Source organism: Balaenoptera physalus (assembly GCF_965194825.1).
Source record: "Balaenoptera physalus genome assembly, chromosome: 17".
Classification (NCBI taxonomy): domain Eukaryota; kingdom Metazoa; phylum Chordata; class Mammalia; order Artiodactyla; family Balaenopteridae; genus Balaenoptera; species Balaenoptera physalus.
In genome coordinates this window covers 14,153,287-14,180,734 of record NC_138895.1, presented here as the reverse complement: position 1 = coordinate 14,180,734, position 27,448 = coordinate 14,153,287, and the positions used below count along the sequence as shown (strand labels likewise).

The following is a 27,448-nucleotide window of genomic DNA, read 5'->3' as shown; positions in this document are numbered from 1 at the left end:
GGCCCAGTTGCTCCGCGGCATGTGGGATCTTCCCAGACCAGGGCTCGAACCCGTGTCCCCTGCATCGGCAGACAGATTCTCAACCACTGCGCCACCAGGGAAGCCCCTCTACTGGGAATTTTATTTCAATGACTATCTTTTTCATTTCCAAGATTTCTGCCTATTCTTATTTCATTTTTGCAACTAAAAGGTAAAACTCCCCACAAGAATGTAAACTCTCTATGTGGATATGGATTTGATTTACTTCTGCTCATTGCTGCATCTCTAGCACCTATAACAGTGTGTAGAACATAGTTTGATCTTAATAAATATTTGTAAATAAATAATTGACTATTTTTATTGCAGGATTTTCTACCTTCTTCATGAATGGCAATCCTTTGTTTATATTTTGAGCATCCAAAATATACTTTGCCATGGTGTCTCAATATTTTAATTTCTTCTGGGTCAAGTTTACTTCAATGGCCATTTTCCTTGGTTCTTTTGTAGCTTTAGGCTTCCTCATGTGCTTTGGAGTTTTGTTCCGCAAGCTCACGTGAAGTGAGAGGATTTTTTTTTTTTAACGTCTTTATTGGAGTATGGAAGATGTTTTGTTTAGTTTTATTTAGTGCTTTGAAACAGCTCCATCCAATAGCTCTCATCATCTTTTTCTTACAAATGATTCTGTGCTCATTTTGTGCCCAGAATTACCCATCTGTAATCAGTTTCATATTGGTGATTTGAGTATTACATCGTCCCGACATCTGGATTATTACCAGTCACGTCAGTGAACCAGCGAGTGATTTGGTTCAGTTCTTAGTTTAACAGCCGTGTTGTCTTTCTCTTGCCACCTTAACGTCTACACAAGTGATAGTCTCCGGAGTTTGCATCCTTGCTCAGAAGTAGAAGGGCCCTTCTCTACAACCTGGTTTCAGAGTGAGGCTCGCTCTGGATCTCCACCTAGTGTAGGATGACTTTAATTTCTCATTTCCCTGCACAAGTTGTACCGGCCCCGTGTCCACCTGCAGAGCTCAGGAGGCCAGAGGCCTCAACACAGATTACAAATCAGCACTTGAATTTCCATTCCATTTGTGGACCAGTGAGATGATAAATTATGAGCTCAGCTGCGACTCTTGCATTTTCTGTTTTCATATTTTGTCTAGCATTGCTATATGCTTGGAACAGAGAGGGTGCTTCGCAGCTGGAACCCACAGAGAGAATACCGATCAGATGTCCTCACGCCTTTCCTCAAGTGTGCTTGGTAGAGAAAGTAATGTGGTTAAAAAGAGTATGCAAGTCCATGGACAAATTATTTAGCCTCACGTGGCCTTAAGTCCCTCATTTTTACAATGGAGAGTAAAATTGTCTAATATATAGGTAGCATAATGTTGAAGATGAATCAATGCATATGAAGTGCTCAGTACTGTGGTAAGCAAATAGGACTCATGCAATAGACAATAATAATCACTATTCACGTGTGCACAGTAGGAGGGGACTCTGGGAACATTTTTATCCGTAGCCAGGAGTAAAATAAGGCCCAAACCTCCTGCTTTCCCCTGAGGTCATCTAGAATATTTTATGATACATGTAAAAAATGAAAATTAAAGCAGATATTTGGAATCTACATAATTCCATGATCAGTGCACAGAGTTCAAGTCTAAAAAGAAAAGAACGTTTTTAGGTTAAAGAAAAGGAGGGTGTCAGTTAAATGGCTTAATCAGGTGCACTGGTTATAAAAACTGCAGTTCTTCTATACCTTGAATAGATTGGGAAGAAATATATTCTGTAAAAGCAGTCCATATCATCAGCACCACCTGAGGAAAACTTCACTCTAGAAACCTACCACTACAGCAGGCCACACTGAGCACTCTTCCTACTTTCTGAAAGAGATGTTCCTTTAAAAATAAAGTTGTCACTGATTCAGCCAGTTAAAAGCAGGATCATGTTGATCTAATTCTACTATAGTCACTTAAACTGACTTGGAAGAAATCTTCAAATTTTCCTTGGGACAAAATCTTTAAAGAAAAAAAAACCATATTTGATGAAGCGAGCCAGCAGAAAACTAAAATTAAAAATTTTTATAGATTTAAAATGTATAAATGCTCACATCAAGTTAAACCCTTATTCAGAAAGAATCTTGTCTTTTCTAAGCTGCTATAGAGCAAAACTAAAATAGAAAAAGCATCTAATGATATAACTGCACCCTTCAAAATGCTTTTAGAAGATAAAAGCCTAAGAAATTCAGAGTTAAATATATTGGCTGATCCAGACTTGTGTGAGTAGTTAATATTTGTTAATCCATGATTATAGAAAGCAACAAATTATTATAAAATATATCTATGGGCTGATGACATCTAGAGAATAGAACCATGAAAAACGGCTTCTTTGTGACTCCTGTGAAATTTACACAGCCAAGAAATATTTTAATTCAATCAATTATTTGTTAAAATAAAAATCTGGACTTGAGCCTTCAACTAATTTTGGGTACCCCCCCTCAGAAAAATGGTTGTTCAGCCATGTATTTTACCATCCCTAAGGTTTACAAGCATTCATAGAACTTCAGTATTTTTCAGAATTTGACAAATAAATTCCCACAGGGAATAAATTTCTAATGCACTTCCCTTAATTACAAAAGTCCTGCAATACCCCTTAATCAAAATTTATAAGAGAGTTAATGGTAAAACTGGATTAATGCCAAAACTGACTGTGGTTTATTATGTTTCTGAGGTTAGTAAGAATGAAGTCATGGTTCTTTGTCTCAATACAGCAAATCTTATTAAGACCATTTTGAAAGCACTCCTGCTACTTTATGTAGGAGGAACAGTAAGTTTCCTTTCATGCAGGCATACATCAGGCTTTGCTGTCACAACTTGTAAATGAACCCTGCCATATAAAATGGATATATTATGATATTTTCCATTTAGTCCCTATAGAATAAAACACCAATGAAAGAGGTGATAATGTCATGTTACAATAAATAGTGGTATAGATATATCCAAATTAAATAGTAATTACAATGGAACAAATCTTGGGAAAACATCTCATACAATCTAGCAGCAAAGACAAATACACAGGTATCTAGAATGCAGGGCAGAAAGTGAAAGGTACGTTAAAAGGTACAGAAAGTTATTGGGATATACCCACGTGAGGAAGAAGGAAGGCCACATAAGAATATGGTACATGAGTTGGATTTTGACGGATGGATGGGACAGGTCAAAATGGGAAAACAGCATTTCAAGTGGAGGAAACACCATAAACAACAGAACAGAAAGAGCAACGGATGGAGCCAAGTTGGCCAAAGAGCAGGTTCATATAAGGCAGGGAGAGAAAGTGCTGGGCAAGTGGTTTGGATCCATATTGTGAGGAAATTAAATACCAAACTAAGGAATCGTAATGAATTTGTTAAGCAGTAGAGAAGCACTGCAGAGTAAAAAACTTTGCTACTGCTAAATAAGTAAGAATAAATGGAAAGAAGTACATGACCCATAAGATAATTTAGGGAAATTAGAGCTGCAAGAGACCCTAGAAATGAAAACACTAGTTCAGCATTCATAACAAGACCATGGTAATGGACATAGGGAATCGATGTTTGCCAGGAGAGAAAGAAAATGAGTTTGGAGAACATCGAGATTAGTTTACGGAGAGTTATGCAAGTGAATGTATTGATACTAACAAGAATTAGGAAAATGATTTCTCCAACAAGTAAAGAATTAGGGTCATAGCTCTACAGGGTCAGGCTGATGCTCCAGGAATGGTCAGGTTTTTACATAAAGAGAGACCACACAACAGCCTGATATAAAATTTAAACATATTAATTTTGTCATAGGAGATACTCAGAGGTTAAATCAATGACAAAAGTGATTGGCATTTGGCAATCTCATTTGGCACTTCTTTTTGCTTTTTCTGGGCATGCTGGAGGATATCCAATTTCTAAGATAGGTGATTAAGGCATAAGAGCCACTGGTGTTTTATAAATAAGGAGGAACAACTATAGTATTCAGCTCAGGTCTCTGCTATATTCTTGTTTCTTCTCCAGATCATTGCTTATGAGATCATCTCTAAATAATTTATGGAAATTTCTCACTTGGCCAGACTCATATATACTTCTCCTAATATCATGTCCTACCCCTAAATATTCTAAACTGTATCAGGTAGCTTTGGGATTTTAGCATTTACTCTGCATTTCAAAAAGGAGCTATGACAATGGTCAATTATGGATATTAGTCATAGACATGATTATATATGCCATTATTACGGTGGTACAGCAGTCGACTACAGGTGTGACTATTTCATTGAGTATTACTGTTAAACTGCATTTGACTATCATAGCACTTAAGTTAGGAAAAAAAAATTCCACAGAAAATCTCATTAAGATACACAGATCTTCTGTATAAAGGAGAATCACCAGACAGGTTCAACCTGTGCCTACATATGGGCAAAGAATACATGACGAGTAAGTAGGTAGGAGAATGTTGATTTGTCCCTTCATCCCACCCACCTTCTGTGCCCATAAACATTAGCCTGACTTCTCTGGAATAGGCTTTATTGAAAGTTACATGAAGAGAAACTCTGAATAATGAGATAAACTTGGATTTGCTTGGATAAATTTGTCTTTTGGCTTGTCAAAAACAGAGCACCTAGGGTTATAGGTGTTGTTACAAAAGTGCCTGTTATCAATTAACAGCTCCATTTCTACTTGAGTGTCAGGGAAAAAAAATTCCTGAAAGGTTAACATGACAATATGTGTGACCACAGAGAGCAATACTTTCTCACATTATAAAAAAAAAAAAAAAATTCCTCTGAGATTTCTCTTAGGCCCCGAAAACAGAATTATGGTGTCAGAGATAGTGGAGACGTACCCCACTCCTCCCTACTGCTGTTGATAACCCAATTTCACTCTTCTCCTTTTTGACAACCTTCACTCAGTGAGTTGACTGGATTAAAATCCTCTTCTCTGCTTCCCAAACCCTCCTTTACTCCACGAGGAATTTTGCTCCTCTTTTCATGAGTCTTCTAGGGTGATATTCCTTTCCTGCACCTGCAACACGTACATACCACCACAAGCACCGTCTACTGTTAAAATTCTGCATATAAACAGATTTCCCAATGGCAACACCATGCCCAGCCATTACAAAACACAATCTTCGTGAAAATGGACAGAAAAAGCAAATCCGTAAAAATAAGAAATCCTTCCCAAGAATAAAGTTTAATTATATTTTTAAAAATCTCATTACACCCAGGAAAAACAGTAAAGTCAAGGAATATTTCTATTTTTAAACTAATTCTATTTAATTTAATAAAAATTATGTCTCCAGAAAGTGTGGCATGCCCATATTAAAGGATGCTTTTTTAGGTTTAAACTCGTAAAAGTCTTATAACAGCTCAACTGACAAGATGTTGACAGGTCAGTGCCTTCTCCACGTCTTTCTGTGTATTCCTTACTTGACTCCAGTCGGCCTTCAAAATTACCTTTATAAAGCATAGATATGAGCATTTCATTAACTTGCTTAAAGACCTTCAAATTCTCCCAGCACCCAAAGTCTACACCTGGGGTATTCAAGGCCTCTCTTAACAATTCAGCAACAAACTTCCCGTCCCATCTCTCACCTCTTCAGCCTGCCATGTTCAAGTTCGAGTCCTCTAACATACCATCCACATGAAAATCTCTCCACCTTCTCTCGTGTTACTCTCTCTGCCTGGAATGGCCTCTCACCTCTTCTGCTTGGCAAAATTCCACTGATCCTGCAACACCCTGCTCAAAAACGACATCTTCTTGAGAACTTCCCCACTGAAACAAATTTATCTCACTATATGACACCAAGTTGCACTCATTCTGTCCACTCTGCTAAATTGCATACTCTCAGGGGGCAGAGACCCTTTTTTCTTTTAACATTTTTATTGGAGTAGAATTGCTTTACAATGTTGTGTTAGTTTCTGCTGTAAAACAAAGTGAATCAGCTATATGTATACATATAATCCCCATATCCCCTCCCTCTTGCATCTCCCTCCCACCCTCCCTACCCCACCCCTCTTGGTGTTTTTTTTTTTTTTTTTTGAATAAAAATTTATTTATTTATTTATTTTTGGCTGCGTTGGGTCTTCATTGCTGTGCGCGGGCTTTCTCTAGTTGCTGCGAGTGGGGGCTACTCTTCCTTGTGGTGCACGGGCTTCTCATTGCGGTGGCTTCTCTTGTTGTGGAGCACGGGCTCTAGGCTCGTGGGCTTCAGTAGTTGTGGCCTGCGGGCTCAGTAGTTGTGGCTCGCAGACTCTAGAGTGAAAGCTCGGTAGTTGTGGCGCACGGGCTTAGTTGCTCCGCAGCATGTGGGATCTTCCCAGACCAGGGCTCGAAACCGTGTCCCCTGCATTGGCAGGCAGATTCTTAACCACTGCGCCACCAGGGAAGTCCGAGACCCTTATTTTTGAGTAAGGATCAATTTTTTTAATGTTCATGCTTTTTTTAAATTGTGGTATAGTGGATGTACAAATTATATGTTACAGGTGTACAACACAGTGATTGACAATTTTTAAAGGTTATATTCCATTTAGAGTTATTATAAAATATTGGCTATATTCCCTGTGTTGTACAATATATCCTTGTAGCTTATTTATTATATACATGATAGTTTGTACCTCTTTATCCCCTGACCCTATCTTGCCCCATTTTAAAAAATTTTGTGATCCCATACCCAAGACAGTGCCTGACTCATAGCCTGCAACTAATATTTGATGTAGTATTGAACTGAATTGAGTTTTATTTCATGAGAGCTATAAAGGAATTGGGGTTTCCACACTGTCAAGCAACTAAATATATGTGTGACCTAACATAGAAAAAGAAATATATTAAATATCTTAATTTTTAAAATAGATAAAATAATTATTATGCACATTTGAAAAAGAACTCTGTAGGAAGGGTTCTTCTTAAGTTTATAAATATTAGGCTACATCTCAATTAACACTGAAGCACAATACTTAAAGGATTTAACAATCATAAGAACTTAAAAATAGGGAGGAAGGGCGTTTCAATATTCCCTCCTTGGTGAAAGACAACTATGATTAAGAGAAAAATATTCATAAGGTCTCTTGCAAGACTCACAGGAATGCTGTTTTACCTATAAATGAATTTATAAATAATTTCTGCTAAATGACTAGCAGAAATGATACAGCAAAATTCTTGTTCAGTTCTAAATAAGAAAAGACAAAAATAAACATGATTAAGTACTATCACATTTAGATGTTAAATGCCTAACTCTTGGCTATTATACTTTTACACTAGAACCTATAAAAAGCTGTGACTTCCTTTAAGTGGCAAAATCCAAGGCCCTTAGTACAATACCTGACACATAGCAAATTACTCAGTATTAGCAATCATTATCATCATTTTTATTCATTACTTAACATTTTTTAAATTTTTAAATAAAAATTGTATATATTTAAGGTACACAATAAGATGATCTGAAACACATAATGAAATGAGTACTAGAGTCAAGCTCATTAGCATATCATTACCTCACACAGTTACCATTTTTTGTGTATGTAAAATTTCCTGGATTCTACTCTCTTAGCATACTTCCAGGGTTCAATACAGTATCATTAAGTATAGACAACATGCCAGTACATAAGCTCTCTAGACTCATTCATCCTACATAACTGCAAATTTGTTCCCTCTGACCAACATCGTCCTATTTCCCCCACCTCCCTATTCTACTCTGTTTCTGTGAGTTCAACTTCTTCTTCTTCTTCTTTTTTTTTCCAGATTCCACATATAAGTGAGATCATATGGTATTTGTTTTTCTCTGTCTGGCTTATTCCACGGAGCATAATGTCCTCCAGGTTCATCTCACTCGGCCTTGGCCATAAGGTTTCTGCTAAGAAATCTGCTGATAGCCTCATGGGGGTTCTCTTGTAACTGAGCAATTTTTTTCCTTTGCTGTTTTAAAAATTCTCTCTTTGTCTTTGATTTTAGACAATTTTATTATAATAAGTCTTGGAGAAGAACTGCCTGGGTTGAAACTTTTTGGAGACCTATAAATTCATGAACTTGGATGTCCAAATTCCTACCCAGATTTGGGAAGTTATCAGCTATTATTTCTTTAAAAAAGCGTTCTGCCCCTTTCTTCCTCTCTTCTCTTTCTGGGGCTCCAGTAATGTGTAGGTTGTTTCTCTTAATGGCATCCCATAATTCATGTAAGCTTTCTTCACTGTTTTCCTCTTTTTTTTCTTTTTGTTCCTCTGACTGGATAATTTCAAATACCCTGTCTTCAAGTTCACTGATTTTTTCTTCTGCTTGGTTGAATTTGTTGTTGAAGTTCTCTATTAAATCCTGCAGTTCAGTCATTGTATTCCTCAACTTGAGGATTTCTGTTTGGGTTTTTTAAATGGTTTCCATTTCTTTGTTGGACATCTCATTTTGTTCATTCACTGTTTTCCTAATTTAGTTGTCTGTGTTTTCTTATATTTCACTGTATTTCTTTGAGAATCATTCTGAATTCTTTGTCAGGAGGTTTATAGATCTCCATTTTTTTAGAGTCAGTTATTGAAGCTTTTCTTTCCTTTGGTGATGACATGTTTCCGTGATTATTCATGAACCTTGTGCTCTTGTGCTGGTGTCTGTGCATTTGAAGTTAAGAGGCAACTCTTCCAGTCTTTACTAACTGGCTTCCTCAGGAAAAGCTTTTCACCAGTCAGTCCACACAGAAATTCTGCTGGAGCCATCTGGTGGAATCTGCAGGCAGGCAGGTCTTGTGCCTGGGTCAGCAAGTGGACAGGCGTGGTGTTTGGGTCTACAGGGACCAGCCTGGTACCTGGGTCTGCAGGAGCCCACCTGGATCCTGGGGCCGTGGGGGCTAGACTGGTGCTGGGGTCCACAGGGAAGAAAGATGGGTGTTCATGTCACTCTCCTTCCCCCAGGAGGAGGGTGCCTCTCTCCACACTGGGCTGGCCAGACTTGAGGGAGGGGTGATGGGGATACTGTGAAATGGCCTCTCCTATCCTCTTCAATGCATCCTTTCTTATTTATGTGCTCCATTCAGGTGCTGTAATCCTTCACCCAGAATCCTTAGCTCTTATGAAGTCATTTTTATTCATAGATAGCTGTTCAAATTAATGTTTTTGTGAGGGGAGGAGCATTGGAAACTACTAAACTACTATCTTGCTGCTGTCACTACCCCACTATTATTCCTTCTTTAAGACCCATCTTTAACAGCACCATCTCTCTCAGACTTCCTAAGGATCTTCAGAATCAGTGGCTCTTCCATGGACCCCAGCACCTACTGCATCCCTACACATCAGTACCTATTGTTGTGTCCTGAAAGGCTTTGGTTACATGTTTCTTTCCCCCACTAAACTATAAGCACCTTGTAGACAGAGACAATGTACAGTGTACCTTTATTACTTTATCACCTTACACAGTGCCATGCACACTGTGAGTATTCAATACATTTTGGTTGAATAAATAAACGAATAATTAACTTTCCTAAAATTCCTGCTGAATAACAGGTCTAAACCATTTCCAAGAAGAAAGTGTCTTCTTTCAAGAAAGAGTCTGTGTCCAAAAGTATTAGAAATCATCTATCACAAATAATAGCTGTTGGTCAAGAAAAATATTGCCAAGCATAGTAAATTTTCTCCATCACAAAACAAACATACACTCTCACTATTTTGCTTATGAACCTTACTTAAAATGGAAAAAAATTAACTGTCTGAAAAAGATAAACTAGGTCACTGCCCTATTTTAAACTTTGAAAGTGTTTAATTAAGATCTGCTGAAGCAGTGTGGAACTATCACTGTCTTCTAAGATATTAAGGCAGACAATTCAAAAATGAGTCTCATCTCATAAAAAACTGCACACATCTGCTTCAGAGGGAAGGCTTGGGAAATTGTAATATGACTAGAAATACTGACATAAAGACATTTGAAAGATGTCATTAGCAGAATTTAGAAATAGTAAGTATGGTAAGTGAAAATACATTAAGAAATTGAAGGTCCCTCAGGACTCTTTTTTTGTAATTTCATTCCTCAGATGAGCAACAGATCACAGGTAAGTTTTAAAGAACTATTTGGAATTGAACATGATCTCTGTGAGGGCAGGAGCTACATCATCTTACCACTGTATGCCTGGCACCTAGAGTATTGCCTGAGTCAAAGCAGTTGCTCAGTAAATATTTGTTAAATTAATCATTAAGTAAATAATTAAGGAAAAGTGAAAATCGGTATGGATAGACAAGAAATCATCTCATCCACTACTGAGTCCTTCCTGCAAAGAACTGTAAGTTTGATCAAGTGCATTCTAATAAAAATGTAAACTGAGTGAAGTAAGTCAGACAGAGAAAGAGAAATATTGTATGATATCGCTTCTATGAGGAATCTAAAAAAAAATTGAAAAATAAAAATAAAAATAAAAATAAATGATACAAATGAACTTATTTACAAAACAGAAACAGACTCACAGACTTAGAGAACAAACTTATGTTTACCAGGGGGGAAAAGTGGCAGGGAGGGATAGTTAGGGAGTTTGGGATTGACATGTACACACTGCTATATTTAAAAAGGATAACAAACAAGGACCTACTATATAGCACAGGGAACACTGCTCAATATTATGTAACAACCTAAATGGGAAAAGAATTTGAAAAAGAATAGATGCATGTATATGTATAACTGAATCACTTTGCGGTACACCTGAAACTCACACAACATTGTTGATCAACTCTACTCCAATATAAAATAAAAAGTTAATAAAAAAGTAAGTCCGTCTTCATCTATCCATGTATCTTTTAGACACTGTCCAATAACGTCCTTCCTCTTCCAGTCAAAATTTCTCCCAAAAAAGTCTACCTCGGTAATTCTCCTTCCAAACCTCTGAACCAGTCCCCTTAGCTGACCGCAGTCAGATCTCCACCCATCACACTACTCGCACCGTTCTCCCTATTAATGCCAATGAAGTTATTCGTACTGGCCAAATCCAGTGGACATTTTCCAGGTGTTATTTTCTGAATCTCTTCTTACAGATGCACTCTTGATCATCCACTCCTTCACATTCTCTATCCGCTAAGTCTTTTGACATTGGCCTGGTGCCTTGTCGGTTCCCACACAATTCCTTAACCTTGCCTTTCTGCCTCTTCCACGGGCTCCTCTTCCTGACCTGCCCCTTCAGCATCTGATTCTGCCTCACCTCACTATTCTCCCTCTGAACCCTCTCCTGGGTCATCTTTTTTTCCTCTCAGGGACTCAAATCTGTGCATCTCTAAGCTCCAGATTTGTGTGTTTACTTATGTGTTCAATAAACAAATACTTTACAAGCCAGGCACAGTGCCAGGCACCGGGATAAAAGGGGGAAAAAAGACAGCATTTACCTGCAAAGAATTTATGTTTGAGAGCGAGGACAATAAATAGGTAATTACAATCCAGCGTGATAAGTGATCTAAAAAGGGTCATTAGCAGAGTGTTAGAAAAGCACATCAGTGAACGCATTAGGACAAATAGTGAAGTAAGTCAGAAAGAGAAAAAGAAATACTGTATGCTAACACATATATATGGAATCTAAGGAAAAAAAAAAAAAGGGTCATGAAGAACTTAGTGATAAGACGGGAATAAAGACACAGACCTACTAGAGAATGGACTTGAGGATATGGGGAGGGGGAGGGGTAAGCTGTGACAAAGTGAGAGAGTGGCATGGACATATATACACTACCAAACGTAAAATAGATAGTGGGAAGCAGCCGCATAGCACAGGGAGATCAGCTTGGTGCTTTGTGACCATCTAGAGGGGTGGGATAGGGAGGGTGGGAGGGAGATGCAAGAGGGAAGAGATATGGGAACATATGTATATGTATAACTGATTCACTTTGTTATAAAGCAGAAACTAACACACCATTGTAAAGCAATTCTACTCCAATAAAGATGTTAAAAAAAAAAAAACAGGTACTAGGCAAAGGAAATGAAGGGTCTTTAAGGCACAAGGAAAATTTAGGAGTGAGAATAGAAGTTGTCCATTTAGATCATGGAATTTAAGTCTCTGCAAAGCTTCTTAATTCCCTCCAGAGAGGGGAAGGCGTGAGAAACGGCAGTTGGGTGATGACTCAGCAGATCTAAACAACAGTTGAATGAATGAATGAGTGAATGAAAAGGTAAAGAAGGAACAAGAGGGGGAGGAGGTGATAGAGAAGAGAGGGACAGACATGGGGGGGGGACAGGGAGGGAAGCGGGGAGGAAGGAGGAGAAGGAGGGAGAGGGTGCCTCACCCTTTATTTATCATGGATTCCTCTATGCTGCTTTAGATATAAATGAAGAGGCAAATGATGTAAGACTTAAAAGATTTTTCCATTGTCCTGATTGTTGATAAACCACTGTAAATCTGTCTAACCTTCCTGAAATCCTTGTAGCATTCAACAACAGGGATTTGAGAGTAATAAGAAATACTAACCCTGCACTATGGATATGAGGGCATGTTCTTAATACTTTCATTCAATTACTTCAATACTCTTTAAGCATCTATTTAGGTATAAAGCCATGTTCTGTTTTAGGAATGCGTCAATGAGCAGAGACAAAGCTCCTTCCCTCAGGGAGCTTGCACTCTAGCACACACGAGGGGTGGTGTGAATCTGTCTTCCTCCCCTGGTGAAAGTCTGAAAAACCCGACTCCAGAAGGCTTTCTGTGTGGGAAAACAGCAACTCCTAATGCTGGCTCTTCCCACATCTGCTTTTCTACTATATGCAGCCCTGTTCCCTATGTGGTTTTCAAAGACATTTCTTCACCCAGACATGAGACAAGCTTGCCCTCCCCGCTTCAGAATCTGATCTCGGTTCACCTTCCAATTTCCACCTCTGTTTAGGGAACACACACACATATATGAAAGACCAAAGCGACCTCTCTCACCAGCAATTGTTTACTTTAAATTCTAGCCTATGTCGTCTAGCTTAGTGCCTCTCAAAATGTGGTTCTCAGACTTAAGAACTTGTTCCCAAGAATTCAGAAATTGCATAACAATTTATATTGCCTCAACATGCAAATAATTAATAGTACTTTTGTTATTGAATAGGAAATTGATCAGTCCAGTAAGTCGTGCATGGCGTGAGCTGCAGAAGAGTCACACACAGGAGGGCTACAGGGCGATAAGTGATATCTGAAGGTTTGTCAACCATAAACCAAAAGGGTATAAAAACTGAAATCAAACATAAACATGTGTTTTTATTTACAACTTACCTCTACTGTCACTTTGTCAATCAGAATTTTAAAAATTGATGGTTTAATATAATTAACTAAATGAGAGAAATCAAATTGGTAGAATTTATCCATAATTTATGGATGACAATACAATTTCATTGAATTTTTGTTAAGAAATTGCGTTTAAATCTTCCCTTCCTGTGAATATATACCTCTGTGAGACTGGTTTTCTTCTATTAGGAGGGTTATGGGTTATTAAAACAAGCATAGAAAGAGTTTAGAGGCGAATTTTCCCCTGTAAGCTAGGCTGCCATCCCAACCTAGATTAGTTACCAAACAAGAAACTACTCATTTCTCACATTTAAAACTTTAAATATTGGTATATGCAGTGTTTGTTCAAAGTATAAATAAAGACGTTGAATATGGGGAATCACTGTTTCACTCATAACTTTAATTTTGATTGCAAAATAACAAAAATGACCTCAATGGCAATTCTCTACTAATTGCCCAAAGAATCTGGGAGCATTCAAGGTATAGTAGAGCAGAGCTGAATGTGATACCTTCCATTTAGCTTTTAATTACAAATTGTATAAAAAGTTACTGCTTCTAATACTGTCCTTGGAGGTACGTGGAAGCCTTCTTCTGCTTTGCTCGTAGCAGTTGGGCAATCACTGTTTCTGTCTTTGGGCTAAATCCAGGCCTGGAAGCATAGCTGGGGCTGTGCATCCTTCTGGATAGTTTTTCACAATTGCCTCTTTTATAGTTTTTCTGGTGTGAAATCGAATGAAGTATCTAGGTTGCTTTCAGGAGTATCTCTGTGCACAAATAAAACTCTTCCAGCTCCATCTTGAAGAGTTATTTTATGCAGATGCCCTCTGTCTTCCCCACTGGGCAGTGAGGTCACCTGCTCCAACACTGAGTACCCTGGGAAGCCCTTGATACTAATTTTATTCTCCAAGTAAGTTGCCCTGCAGGAAACCCACAAAATCCACCATCCATGAAGCTCACCTTCAGGTACAAGTCTTTGTGATCAGCTACTCCCTATGCTAGGCAAATACTGAGGACTGTACAAACCTCCTCTCAGCTAACACTCCTGTCAGCCTATGAAGCATCACTAGCTCCGCTGGACAAATAAGGAAATCAAGGCTCAGAGATATTGAGAAATTGCGGCAAGTCAGACCACTAGTCAATGCAAGAGTGGGGACTGGAATCCAAGTGTGACCAACTTTCCCTCCTCTAGTATATTACTGCAGTGGGCAATTCCAGATCATTAACCTTCTGGTTTTTCTCATTTATATCACTGTACAAATTCTAAACCAACTGAAAACAAAATATTCCCACGACCTAAATGTCACTTGGTCTATTAAGCATATTTCTGTTTTTTCTTACTTAGCTCATAAGAAATGCAATGAGCATCACATTAGATCTACTAAAAATGCTTCTCCTTCAGACAAGGAAGGGATTTGTTAATTTGTTTTCTCACTGTGTTTTCTGAATGTGTCTGGTGTTACATCTGACTTCACTGATTTCTCAAGTATCAAGAGGAAGTTCAAAGTTTATAGCAATGGAAGCACCTCTAAGAAGCTTTTAACTTATTAATGTGTGCACAATTGTATGAAATATGCTATGAATGGGACAGAACTATAGGTTTTTAATTTTGCATGATGAACATGTCTTAATATTGACTAGACTTAAAATATCCTATTGAGTTCACTTTTATTCTATTAAAATATTTTATATTTAATTATAGTGTATCATTATTATTATTATATAATTAAATTATATTATTATATCTAATATTACTTAGTGTATATTTCAATACTTTATTTTGGGATTTGATGCAAAGACCATGGCTGATAATGCATGCTGATGACATTTAAAGTGTATGCACATGAATTCCCCTTCCCTGACAACGTGTAATATCCTATGAGGTGCCTTCATTATGAGGGCAAAAAAAATACATTAGTGAGTTTCATTCACAGTCAGACTCCAGACATAATTTCTTTCATTTCCAAGTAACAATAAGACTCCAACTCTTTCAGCCCCCTTTTACTTCTACTCTGGTCTTTGTCATAGCTTCTTTTCTAGTTCTACAGCTATGAAACTACCCCTTTTCAGAGACAACAGATCAGATTGCTTCCTTGTCCTTTGAAATTCCCATTTTTTTCAAAGAAGATTTTACATATTTGTGTTGTACTTAACGCTTTTATTGTAAGTGATTAAAGTTGCATTAAATCACTTCCCCAAGCCAAACACATTAATACTGGGATCATTCCCTACTTCAGAGAAGTAGTGGAGTGCTGTAATAAAAGTGAGTGCTGTGACAGGGAGATCAGCTCGGTGCTTTGTGACCACCTAGAGGGGTGGGGTTGGGAGGGTGGGAGGGAGACGCAACAGGGAGGGGATATGGGGATATATGTATACATATAGCTGATTCACTTTGTTATACAGCAGAAACTAACACAACATTGTACAGCAATTATACGCCAATAAAGATGTTAAAAAAAAAAAAAAAGTGAGTGCTGCGGAGCTGGAAATAGCTAGTTTGAGAGGCTTGGTGTCATCACTGCCAGATGCCTACATTTGAGCAATTCACCGACCCTCTCTGTATGTGAGGTGTTACCACCCGGGAAGTTTCATGCCTTATTTTGGCTTTAGCTATGTCTGACCTCTATGGGAGTGACTCCAGCCTACTGGACAGAGACTCTTGGATGTCAGTCTCACATCTCAAATCCAATTCAATTCAGTATCTTGCACTACAACCCCAAAGGAGCTTCTCCGCTTGTTTCCTCACGATATCAGAGAATAATCCAGGCACCCAAACCAGTATGTCTCTGTCTCCCTCTCAACATACCATGTATTTAGTGGAGAAGACTTTTTCCCCCTAGTTCTCATATATTGCTAAAATCTATGCCTTCTTCTCCATCTCCATTTCTATCTGCATAGGGTTTTTATTGACACTTGCCTGAACTATCTTCATAGCTTCCTAATCAGTCTTTCTGACTCTAGTCTTGTCCTCACCCCTAACTGGCCCTCAGTGGTATCCCCAGGCTGCTCAGTTAAAGATGTTTTGCTCCCTCGCCACTTAGAACTCACAAGTGAATAGTCTCACCTACAGGCTTCAGCCTAAGCTCCTCAGCCAGCGGGTGTCTGAGGTCCCCGGTGGCCTGCTCCTGCCCACCCCCCTCCTGCCTCCCTTCTGCCCCTCCTCACCTGTCACGGTTCTGCAATGCCTTTGCTCTTATCACTCCCTCCCACTGAAACAGCCTCTCTTCTGTCCTGCATCTCTCCCGCCAGCAGTTATCTGTCTGAACTCCCCCGTCCTTGGTCTCTCCTAAGCGCTCCCCTTCTACACTCCCTGGGCATCCTGTAACCACCATGGTGGTTAGCAGAGAATTTCAAAATTACCCGTTCACCACATCAACTCTTCCTCCCCTTTCAGATTCACAAGGTCATGTTGTCTAACTCATCTCTGTATCCCCAATACTGTACACATTCCTGCACTTGCATACAGGTGCACAATAAATACTGCTGAAACATAGGAATATTTCCAAACCCATTCAATACTGACATCAGAGCCCACACCATTCACCAGACATTCTGTCGAAAATCATCATGATGTCAGTCAGGACCCCACCACTGTTTATGTGCTGTGTTCTGGTTTGGTTGCCCCAAATCATCTACATACGAGCATTCATTAATCACCTATGAATAGATACCTTATCAGCAATGGGTAAACCAAAAAGAGAAAGACAAGGTGAAAAGGAGAAACAGATACATATAAAAAGAATATAAAGCATAATGTGATAAATGTTATAACAGATGCCTATAAAGGGAAAATAAGGAAAAACACTAGTCTTAGGGAGGTGGGAAGACCTCTCAGGGAGGATGGATTTTGAGGTGTACCAAGAAAGATGGGAAGGAATTGGTTAAAGCAACGGAAACTAAAGTCCTTGTGGCTGAAATTACCAGAAGCCAAGCAAAGATGTGTTTGATTTTCTTCCTGAATGACCGACAGAACTTCACAAACTTGAACCTATGTAAGATAGAACTTTGCCCTCAGTTGAAGTTGGGTGGTCTATATAACTAGACAGCTAATTTACAAACATAAGGCTCTTACTCTTCACATAAATTATGATTTTCAATAAATCCATATAAATTTCTTCTAAGTTACAATTATGTCTTTTCTATCAAAAGCTTTGGGCCCAAGCTAAATTTCCTGACTGGTGAAGGGGTAAAGTTTTGAAAGGATAATTTGTGATTCACTCACTTTCCATGGTCCATCCACCAAACCAAAGAAGTTTGAAATGTCAGCAAAAAGGAACTGAACAAAAGCAATAGGAAAAAAATTCACTGAAAGAGCTTGACTAGGATGCTTTGAATATATTTTTTAAAGACTGACTGTCCTCGTGATCAGCTAGAAAAGTCAGCAGAGTTAAAAATAAGAATCAGTCTTGCTTCCATAAGCACGGACCATTTTTCCTCACAGAGTGTATTTCTCTAACTGATTCTTCAGGGTGTGCTTATTTTCTCTTTGATACTTCCAGCTCTAATTTATCCTTTGGGAAATTCTGAACATAAGGTACTTTGATCTTCCCTTTGCTTTGGTGAAAACAATAGCTTTCCTTAGCTTGCAGAGAGGTAATTCTCTTCAAATGTTTCTTATTGAAGATGATTTTACTTGCTTCTATTTGTCAGCCAGAAAATCTATTCATCCTTGATAAACATCATCACAATGGACTTATCACAAAAATGTGAAAACTCAGAGTTAAGTCCTTCTAATCTCGTTTGTTGCCCTTATCTAAAAATTGAATTAAAAATTCCTTTAATGTAAAAGTAAAATAAATATTAGACATAATTACAACTTCTCAAGGGCAAACGAATTAGTTTGAATTCAGACAGAAATAAGTACAGTCCAGATAATTAAATAAGATTACATGCATAAATACATAGGCAACTATATCATATTTTCAGAAAGTAATGGTGGCAACGTTTAATGGAATTATAGCATTTTTCAAATAAAGAAGAGATATGTTGCTCTTAAAAGTGCCACTATAATTTCAGCTTTGTCTGATCTTGTCTCATGTGAAATGTGTGAACCTTGGCTACGCTGATGAATTTTCTCGGGAGAGGTCTCCAACAGACTCACAGCATCTGTACCCTTCAAATGGCCCAGAATTTTCTGAATAGAAAATGAAGCAGACTGGATACAGGAATAAATTCAATAAAATACCCCACCCAAAGAAGACCAATACATTGCAATTAACCTGATTTCCAATTCAATTCAAATATTTTTACGGTACTTACTATGTACCAAACACAGTGGGGAACTGGGACCTGGCTGCCCTCATATATACACAGGCAGGTAAATAGCCCACAAGTCAAAATCAAACAAATGAAAACAAAGAGGCTTTCAAAGAGTTTTAAGGAAGAAACCCAAGTAATTCCAGATGAGGCTATACCTGAAGGCTTCCTACAGGAAGACAATTTTGAGATGGGTCCTAAATAATTATACTCTTTCAGCACACGGAAATAGGGCTGGAGTGTGTCCTGAATGAACTGGGTTGAAAGAAGCTGAGGAAGAGCTGATGGTAAATGAGGGCATATTGATTCTGTTCCTACATTTGTTTCATGCCCCTCTTTCTCCTGAATTCCAGCCTCTGGAACACTTCATCTTTCTCCTCCCCCCTTTAGGATTTTCATACATACTATTCTCTCTGCTGGAAAATATCCCCTTCCCCACAACTTCATCTCCCATCCCCTCTCCCTTAAACACTGTAACCCCAACTTCTCTTTCAGAGAAAGAGTCACTTCCTCAAATAATTCATTCATGCCCCTGATACTTGGTGGGGGTACAAGTATCCAGCAATTCCTTTAATCTTATATTGTGCAAGAATATGACACTTAAGTATAATTCTATTTTGTAAATATAGATCCTTTCTATACGTCAGATATAGGAAAGAAACCTAGTACACTTTTAAGCATTGTAAACAAATTCAAATTCTTTGTAGATTTAGTTGTTTTCTCCTTCTACTGAAGAATCACTTCCCACGTAAAAAAAAAAAAAAAAAGTACAACTCTGAAAACTCCATACTCCTAATCTGAAAACTGAAATAAAATGAATATACATATTTAGTTTACAGCTAGTCTTAGAGAAACAGAAATGTGGTTGTATCTTAAGTTATAAAAAATGGAATTCGGCTGAAAGATAGGATGGAAAGCAAATATAAAACCGCTCTAGAGGAGATAACTATGCATCTGGAATGTTTCCAGTTAATTAAAAAAGAATAACTCTAAAATCTGCAGCTTTATAAAGAGAAACAATTGAAGGACAAAGGCATTATCTGTATTTTAATTGATATTCTCTCTGTCTCTCTGGCTCTCTCTCAGATTTTACTAAGTTCATTACTCTTGTTGATTTAAGGTAGTTTCCACAGCTCCTCGTCAATAGAAGCAAAATTTTCTGTTTCAAACGTGGGTATACTGTTTGCTATCAAAACAAGGAACGGGAAACAGTGTGTTATGAATTGAAGACTCTGAGGGAAGAAAGAGATGGGGTGGAAGATGTGCCTGTAATGGAGCAGGACCCTATAGGGCCTTTGGGGGACAGACTCCTGCCCCCCACCATGTCCACCATCTGCCTCTTGCTTGTAGAAAAGGCCTCCAAGGCCTTCCCCAAGTTCCAAAGAAAAAACTTAATCAGAGAAGTGAGAAAATGCAGAAACAAAGGAAAACAGCCAAGCAAGACAAAATAAAAATTGTTTAGCCATTAAATAAAGTCAAGGGTCTTTAGCTCCTCAACAGCTACAGAGAATACTCTGAGCCATATCCTTAAGCTGTTTTGCAGATACTGAAACCCCCTCCAGGTGGAAGAACTTCACTGTATGCTGACCACAAGCACAAGCACTAGACCCCAGACAGGTTGGAACCAGAAGGCTGATGATGTCGACTCCCAATTACCTCACCACCAACCAATCAGAAGAATGTCCACGAGCTGATCACACACCCTGCAAGCCGCTCCCTCACCCTACCTTTAAAAACCTGTCTGTGAAAGCCATCGGGGAGTTCGGGCCTTTTGAGAATTAGCTGCCTGGACTCCTTGCTTGGTGACTGCATAAAATGCTGAACTCTCCTTGATTCTCCTTGACCACAACCCAGTGTCAGTGGATTGGCTTTACTGTGGATTAGGCAAGGGGACCCAAGTTTTGCTTGGGAACGTCCCTAGGACTGCAGATTGGATCGAAAGGCTGATGTCCTGCTGTTCTTTACTTTCTTATGCTGTTTGATAGTTGTAAAGACATGAAATGGTAGTAAGTCCATGCCATTCTTCATATCTGTCTCGTGCCAGGAGAACATACTCACTTTTTTTCCCTCCAGAGGTAGAGAGAAGTGACATATTTCACAGAGGTGCTATCATGGGAATGGCCAAAACACATACATGTTTCTGGCCAGACAATTCTCAGTTGAAAAAATTGTTCAAATATATGACTCTGAGATTGATATATGTGTAGCATTTCTTGTTAACATAAATAAAATGTCTATCTTCCTTCTATTTGTTACATAAAATATATTTTGGCTTTTTGAAACTTTCTTTAAAGAAAATGTGCCATTCTTTGTTGAAAAAGGCACACCTTAAGGGAATATATGCTTTGAATAATTTATTTGTCTGCTTTCTGTAAAGATGATGAATTTACATTTAGATATCCCAAATCATAAGCCCTAAGAAATTCAGTATGAAGCTTTACCAAAATATTAAATGGTCTCAGTAACTAATATACAACTTGTTTCCTTTTGATTTTTCTTTTTTATTTTAATGTTGACTTTATACTGAAAATAATATTTGAAAAAAGCTCATCTAGACCCCTCAAACTGAAAGGAGTAATTTAATACGAGGAATATTATTCACATTTACATTTATCTCATTAGTCACCATGCAGTGGTGCCTTCTGCCAATAAACAGGATACATTAAAATGAAAGGGTCTGGTAATGGTAAATTACATTTACGTAAGGTAGGAAAAAATGAGGCTAATGGGGATAATGGCTCATGGCCAGAGGAAATACAAAGGAAAGCCTCAGTTAGAAAAGAGAGAATAAAATAGCATGAGCATGGTGAAGGGAGGGAATAAGAATGCCCCTCTTCCGGAATTCCTTGGTTAGAATTTCTGAGTTAGACATTTACATGCTGGACTTCTTAAGAGTCTGAAGGAAATCAATGAAGAACTTTACCTGACTTGGCACAGGAGGATATATTTTAGAAACAGCTGTAAGACATTTCTGCTGGCTCGATCCTGTTCACTGAGGGTAACAACTAACCCAGGGTGTCTGCAGGCAACCAGTGTCAGGGCTCTGACGCACGTGGCAAAGAGTCCCCAGGTGTACAACCTCATCTGAATTCCCCTGGAGACTGGAGGAGAAACTCTCAGAACAGCCAGCTGGCCTCGGCATGCTTCACTACTGCTTCCTGAAGACTTCAACCAGTTGAATTTTATTTGCAACAGATGCATGAGATATAACTGGACAGCAGGAATTCGATAAAAACCGTTCCAATGGCTTCTTTCCTTACAGTAAAATCCAAACCTCCACAATGGCCTACAGCCCTACATAACCAGACCCCTACACATCTCTCTCAACACCTATCATCCTTCTCAATGTGCTAGGATCGCCCTGGCCACCTTTGTCTTCCTCACACATGATAAGTTATTGCCATGACCTGTATGCGTCAATTCTCTGCTTTGGGAAAGATCTTCCCCCATACTCTGGCAAGGCCATCTAGCTGTGATTCAGGTTCCTTTCAAATACCACCTAAGGGACTTCCCTGGTGGTCCAGTGGTTAAGACTCCTCGCTTCCAGTGCAGGGGGCACGGGTTCGATCCCTGGTCGGGGAACTAAGATCCCAAATGCCACTCTACGTGACCAAAAAAAAAAAGAAATACCACCTAATGTTTAACTCCTTCCTAACTACCTGCTCTAAATGTCCAATCTCCTACTATAGAAACTAGTTTTAGATTTTCTTCATTGCACTTTTCACTATCTGCAATACGTTGTTTATGGATTTATTTGCTCATTTTTTTGTCTTGCCCATTCTCACAAGAATGGAAACCTCATGAACATTCAGTGAAGAAATGGTACAGAATCAGAGCAATTGGAGGCATTTGATAATATCTGACACCAAACCTTCGTAACAGAAAATTTGTTTGTAGTGTATAATGTTCACTCCATTCATTGAGATGGCCTAATATAGTACAAAAATTATGGACTTTAAAGAGAAAAACGTCTTTGATTTAAATCCTGGTTTCACCACTTATTATCTGGGTAAACTTGTGTAACTTCTCTTTAAAATGGAAATGATAATACGGAACTCACTGGCTTATTAAATAATCCATATAACTTACCTAGTATTGTTACTGACTTCTAACGTGTTCTTAAAAATTGGTAGGTATTATGGCTACATTATATTTTCTTTTAAGTAGCAAATTATTTCCACCTATTCTTTGCTGTTCTGAAGAAACCTCTGTAACTGAAGTGGAATCCATTGTTTCAGCTTGTCCAGTATTCTTACCCTGTGCTTTTTGTGACAGCCCATTGGTCTTCTGTGATGCTAAGCCCACCTAGGAACAGGCACATGACTCAGGTCTGGCTAATGAGACCAGGTCCTTTGCTGGAACCTTTAGTTGTTGGGGGTGGGAGGGATAGAGGGGGCACCTTCTCTTCTTCTTTGAATGCAACACTGGTCTGTAGTGACCATCTTTACCCAAATGTGAAACAAGTCTGCCTGAAAATGAAGCCCACACAGAGGAAAGGAGTACCAAGAAGAGACAGAGAGAGAAAGAGTATCTTGAAGACCCATACCCCTGGATCCAGCTGTGCCTGAAGCAGCCATATCCCCTGGATATACCTGTTAAATAAGCCAATCCATTATTTTGTTTATGCCAGTTTGAGTTTGGTTTCTGAAACTTGTAATCTAAACAATGCTTTCCAATAAAATATTAGCTTATTTATGTTTGTTTGTTGTAAGGCCTTTGTATGTTTGCTTCCAGATAATAATTTTAAACCATGTGTCTTACCACGTCACTCTTCTGCTCAAAGCATTTAGTGATTTCTTATTTCCTTATGTTTGTTTGTTGTGAGGCCTTTTCTGATGTCTAATTAGTAAATAAACAAATTAACATCCAGAATGAAACGGTTTTCAGTGGAATTGTTAAAAAGGCTCTAGGGCTATGAGGAACTAGCGACACCTGAGGGCTATTTTTTTAAGGCAGACATTAAGAGCTCCTTTAAAGAAATGGTCAATGTCAGCCTTTGGCTCTGAAAACCGAGAACAGATTGTTCAAAAGCAACCTCTGAGTCTTTGTGGTTACAAGTAACAGGAAATATTAAGGAAGAAAATAACACCCTTATTCAAGAAATCAGCAGGAAGAGAAGGCATTACTGGGAGTGAAGAGGAAGATAATTGTCTTCCTGTGCAAAGGAAATCTAATATGCAGCAAGAAGGATATATAGCTGGTAACTGCTGACAAAGGCACACAATTTGTACTGAGAAGTCTGTACTTTTAAAACTGCTTTCTTCAGGAAAGATACATTAAAATGTCTTCTTATGTGAAGAGGATAGCATGCAATTAATGCACACAGGCTGTTTTTCTTAACAAAGAATCTTAAACATCTTTTCATGTATCTGTTATATATGAGCATATATTTCTGTTTAAAAAAAAGATCCACAGGCATGTGAAAGCTATGCCTCGTCCCCTGCTTCTCTCTGCTAGTTATAGCTAGATAATTTAATGCAACTAAACATATACTTATGGAGAGCTTCCTATGCAAAATACTTTGATAAACACAATGGGAAACAGTAAGATAAACTTAACCCTCATCTCAAAAGAGCTTACAACAGAATAAAGAAGATAAGGAATCTGTACACGTAACTGTATCATCAGGAAGAAGAACTGAATTCTATAATAGCCATAAAGTAAAAGAAAGTATTAAAATGGAAGACTGGAAGGGAAATCTGACATTCATTTAGCCTCAGGCAGTGACTCTGAAATTTGAGTGTGAGTTGATGAAAATCACCCAGAAGGCTTGTCCCAACACATATTGCTGGGCCCACCCAGGAGATGTTTCCTTTTTTGTTTTTTTTTTAAATTGAAGGCAAGCTTTTTTCTTTTTTAATTAATTTAATTTATTTATTTATGGCTGTGTTGGGTCTTCGTTTCTGTGCGAGGGCTTTCTCTAGTGGTGGCAAGCGGGGGCCACTCTGCATCGCGGTGCGCGGGCCTCTCACTGTCGCAGCCTCTCTTGTTGCGGAGCACAGGCTCCAGACGCGCAGGCTCAGTAGTTGTGGCTCACGGGCCCAGTTGCTCTGTGGCATGTGGGATCTTCCCAGACCAGGGCTCGAACCCGTGTCCCCTGCATTGGCAGGCGGACTCTCAACCACTGCGCCACCAGGGAAGCCCCCAGGAGATGTTTTTAACAAGTTTGCAGATGATACCGATGCTGCTGGTCTGAGGATCATACTTTGACTCCCTGATCCAGGGAACTGGTGTTCAATTCTAGCAACACATTAGAATCTCCTAGGCGACTTCTAAATAATTGGATGCCTGGGCCTCATCCCAGTCCAATAATAGAACAAAAATATTTTATGAAGGACGCTATCTTAGAGTTGGACATTCACTCATATAAATAGTAGCTTTATAGACATTTGGAGACAGGAAGCAGATGCTAAGTGAAGTGTGGAAAGTCAGGGAAGAAGGACAGTCGAGGGTGTGGTTAGAAACGAGGAGAATACGGCCTGGCTGGCACACAGGCAGAGAAAGGAAGTCTTAGACCAAGTCATAAAAGACCTTGACTGCCAGGCTAAGGAGCTTGTGACTCCTTTTGGGGGAAATAAGAAATCACTAAATGCTTCGAGCAGAAGAGTGACGTGGTAAGACACATGGTTTAAAATTATTATCTGGAAGCAAAATCCTAAGTAGATTAGAACAACACTGGTTCTTAGAGACGGGAGATTATTTGGGATGCTATGGCAGTGGTCCAGACCCATTTTCTCAAACTAAACTCGGGATGTATTCTCAGGGCCCACATGTTCTATATAAATGCTTTCATTCTGTATCCTTATTTGAAAGATAACCTAAGAATATATTTTATCAGTTATGAAGGCAAAACTTTTCTTTTATGATAATGGTACTCAAATGAGAGATGTTCACAAGATGCGACTTATCTTCTTAAGTCAGTATTTCTTAGGAGACACGGTATTGAAGAATTCAATTTTCACTTTTTTTTTTTTTTTTTCCTGTGAAAGGGGTCAGTCCATTATATGTCTTTAAGAAATAGTGATCTAGACAAGGTAATAAAATTAGGGTAGTCTAAGAGACATTTTAGTCAGAATCATCAGGATCTCCAACTACATTTTAGGAGCAAAAGAAAATGAGAAATCAAACAGATATTGGGGGTTTGAGGCTGAGAACTTGAGAAGATGACAAAATGATGGTATGAAATAAAGAACCTAGGAAAAGGGACAGGTTTGTGTGAGGTGAGGGTAAGGGGATAATGCATTCAAAGTGAAACAAAGCCGACCCGGTAGTAATCACAAGAACCAACGCCTCCACGCACCAGGAACTTTAGGAGTTAATTTATCTTCACGGTTTAGCCATATCGTAGACAAAACCAAAAAAAAAAAAATCACAAGAGTATTTTTGAGTTACTAAGGCCTACGGTAGAACAAATGTATTTTTCTTTTAAAAATAAAAGCCATAATCGGTTAGTAATTTTAAAAAGTGACCTGTTAACACAGTAACTTATAAAAGGGAGCTATATATGCTAATAATTGGTTGAAAATTGAAGCTTCTAAATTATAATATCTTTCACTTACTGTGATTAATTTTTCCCTGCCATTGATCATAATACCAGCAAGATTATTTTTAGAGGAAAAAACAATAAAACGTAATATTATCTGAAAGTAGATACTTTTTCCAATATCAAGTAGTACCTTTTTTATCATATCTTCCATGTTAAACATATTCATCTCTTGGTGTCAGGGTGCCAGCTGTTTAATGGTACATAAAGGAACCTATTTTACCTTTAATCCACTGAACCTCCTAGGAGACACCACTATAAAGCAATGCTTTTTTTTCCTGGAAACGGTCTACTAAATAATTAATCTCTTGATCTTCTTCAGAAATTAAGACAACAGCATGAAAAGTTTTAAAATTTTTTTCTACTTTATTTGCAAAAAGTGTACCCCTTAGAATATCTGAAACATTAAACCCTAAATAAGAGGACTTTATATCAAAAGAAATATCATCATCAATCATCTAATACAATGAATAACATCAAAAGCTTTATTCATCTGCTCTTGTTAAAACTGGAAATTCTTCTGTTAATTGAACAATGACATACCTGAGCTTCTGGTTGTACTGTTTGACCTTTTCCAGGGAGGCTGCATTTATTTGGGCTTGAAATTCTTCCACCAAAACATTGTCTCTATAATAATATCCTTCCATGCTCTCCAGTGCTGTGAAAACAAGTAAATGTACTTTTCATGTGATTTTATAACACAATTTCTCCACAGTTAGTGTAATCTTATTATTAGTAAATGTATTAAACAGCACCAAATATGACCACATATGCAAGAAACAAGCTTTAACCAGTCCAAAAATAAATAAAAATCATTTTTCTGCTCAAAATAAATATCAAACATTTGGTAATTATCTCTGTTAAGTAGGCAAAGGTAATTTCTAACTTACACTGTCTTCTATTCTTTTAAAAATTTTGTATATGTTCTTTGCAAAGCTAAACTCAAACTTAATATATATTATTTACACATATATAAACACACAAATGTATATATACACATATATAAACACAACATATATATACATATATATGGACATGAATGAGAGGCAGAAATGTGTATTAACATACATAAGAGTAAAAAAATTGAATTTGTCACTCTCCATGCATATTCACATTCTCTTGCAGCTGCAATTAGATTATGAAATAAGAAGTATAGATAAAGGAGGAGGACCTTCAAGATGGCGGAGTAGTAAGACGTGGAGATCGTCTTCCTCCCCACAAATACACCAGAAATACGTCTATACGTGGAACAACTCCTACAGAACACCTACTGAACGCTGGCAGAAGACCTCAGACTTCCCAAAAGGCAAGAAACTCCCCACGCACCTGGGTAGGGCAAAAGAAAAAAGAAAAAACAGAGACAAAAGAATAGGGATGGGACCTGCACCTCTGGGAGGGAGCTGTGAAGGAGGAAAAGCTTCAACACACTAGGAAGCCCCTTCGCGGGTGGAGACTGCGGGTG

The 27,448-nt window shown here is 38.3% G+C and overlaps 1 protein-coding gene across 12 annotated transcripts in view; it reads right to left on the bottom strand.

Annotated features, from left to right (window-relative positions):
- The window catches only part of PREX2 (phosphatidylinositol-3,4,5-trisphosphate dependent Rac exchange factor 2), a 287,172-nt gene that overhangs the window by 41,632 nt on the left and 218,092 nt on the right, over positions 1-27,448 (bottom strand). For 11 of the 12 annotated variants that reach the window (XM_082433590.1, XM_082433586.1, XM_082433581.1 and 8 more), the window contains one exon: positions 26,530-26,644. In XM_082433590.1, coding sequence (XP_082289716.1) covers positions 26,530-26,644 — 115 coding nt within the window. Of the gene's footprint in view, positions 1-6,031; positions 7,158-26,529; positions 26,645-27,448 lie in introns of those variants that run through there. The other variant, XM_082433589.1, reaches the window with a different exon arrangement.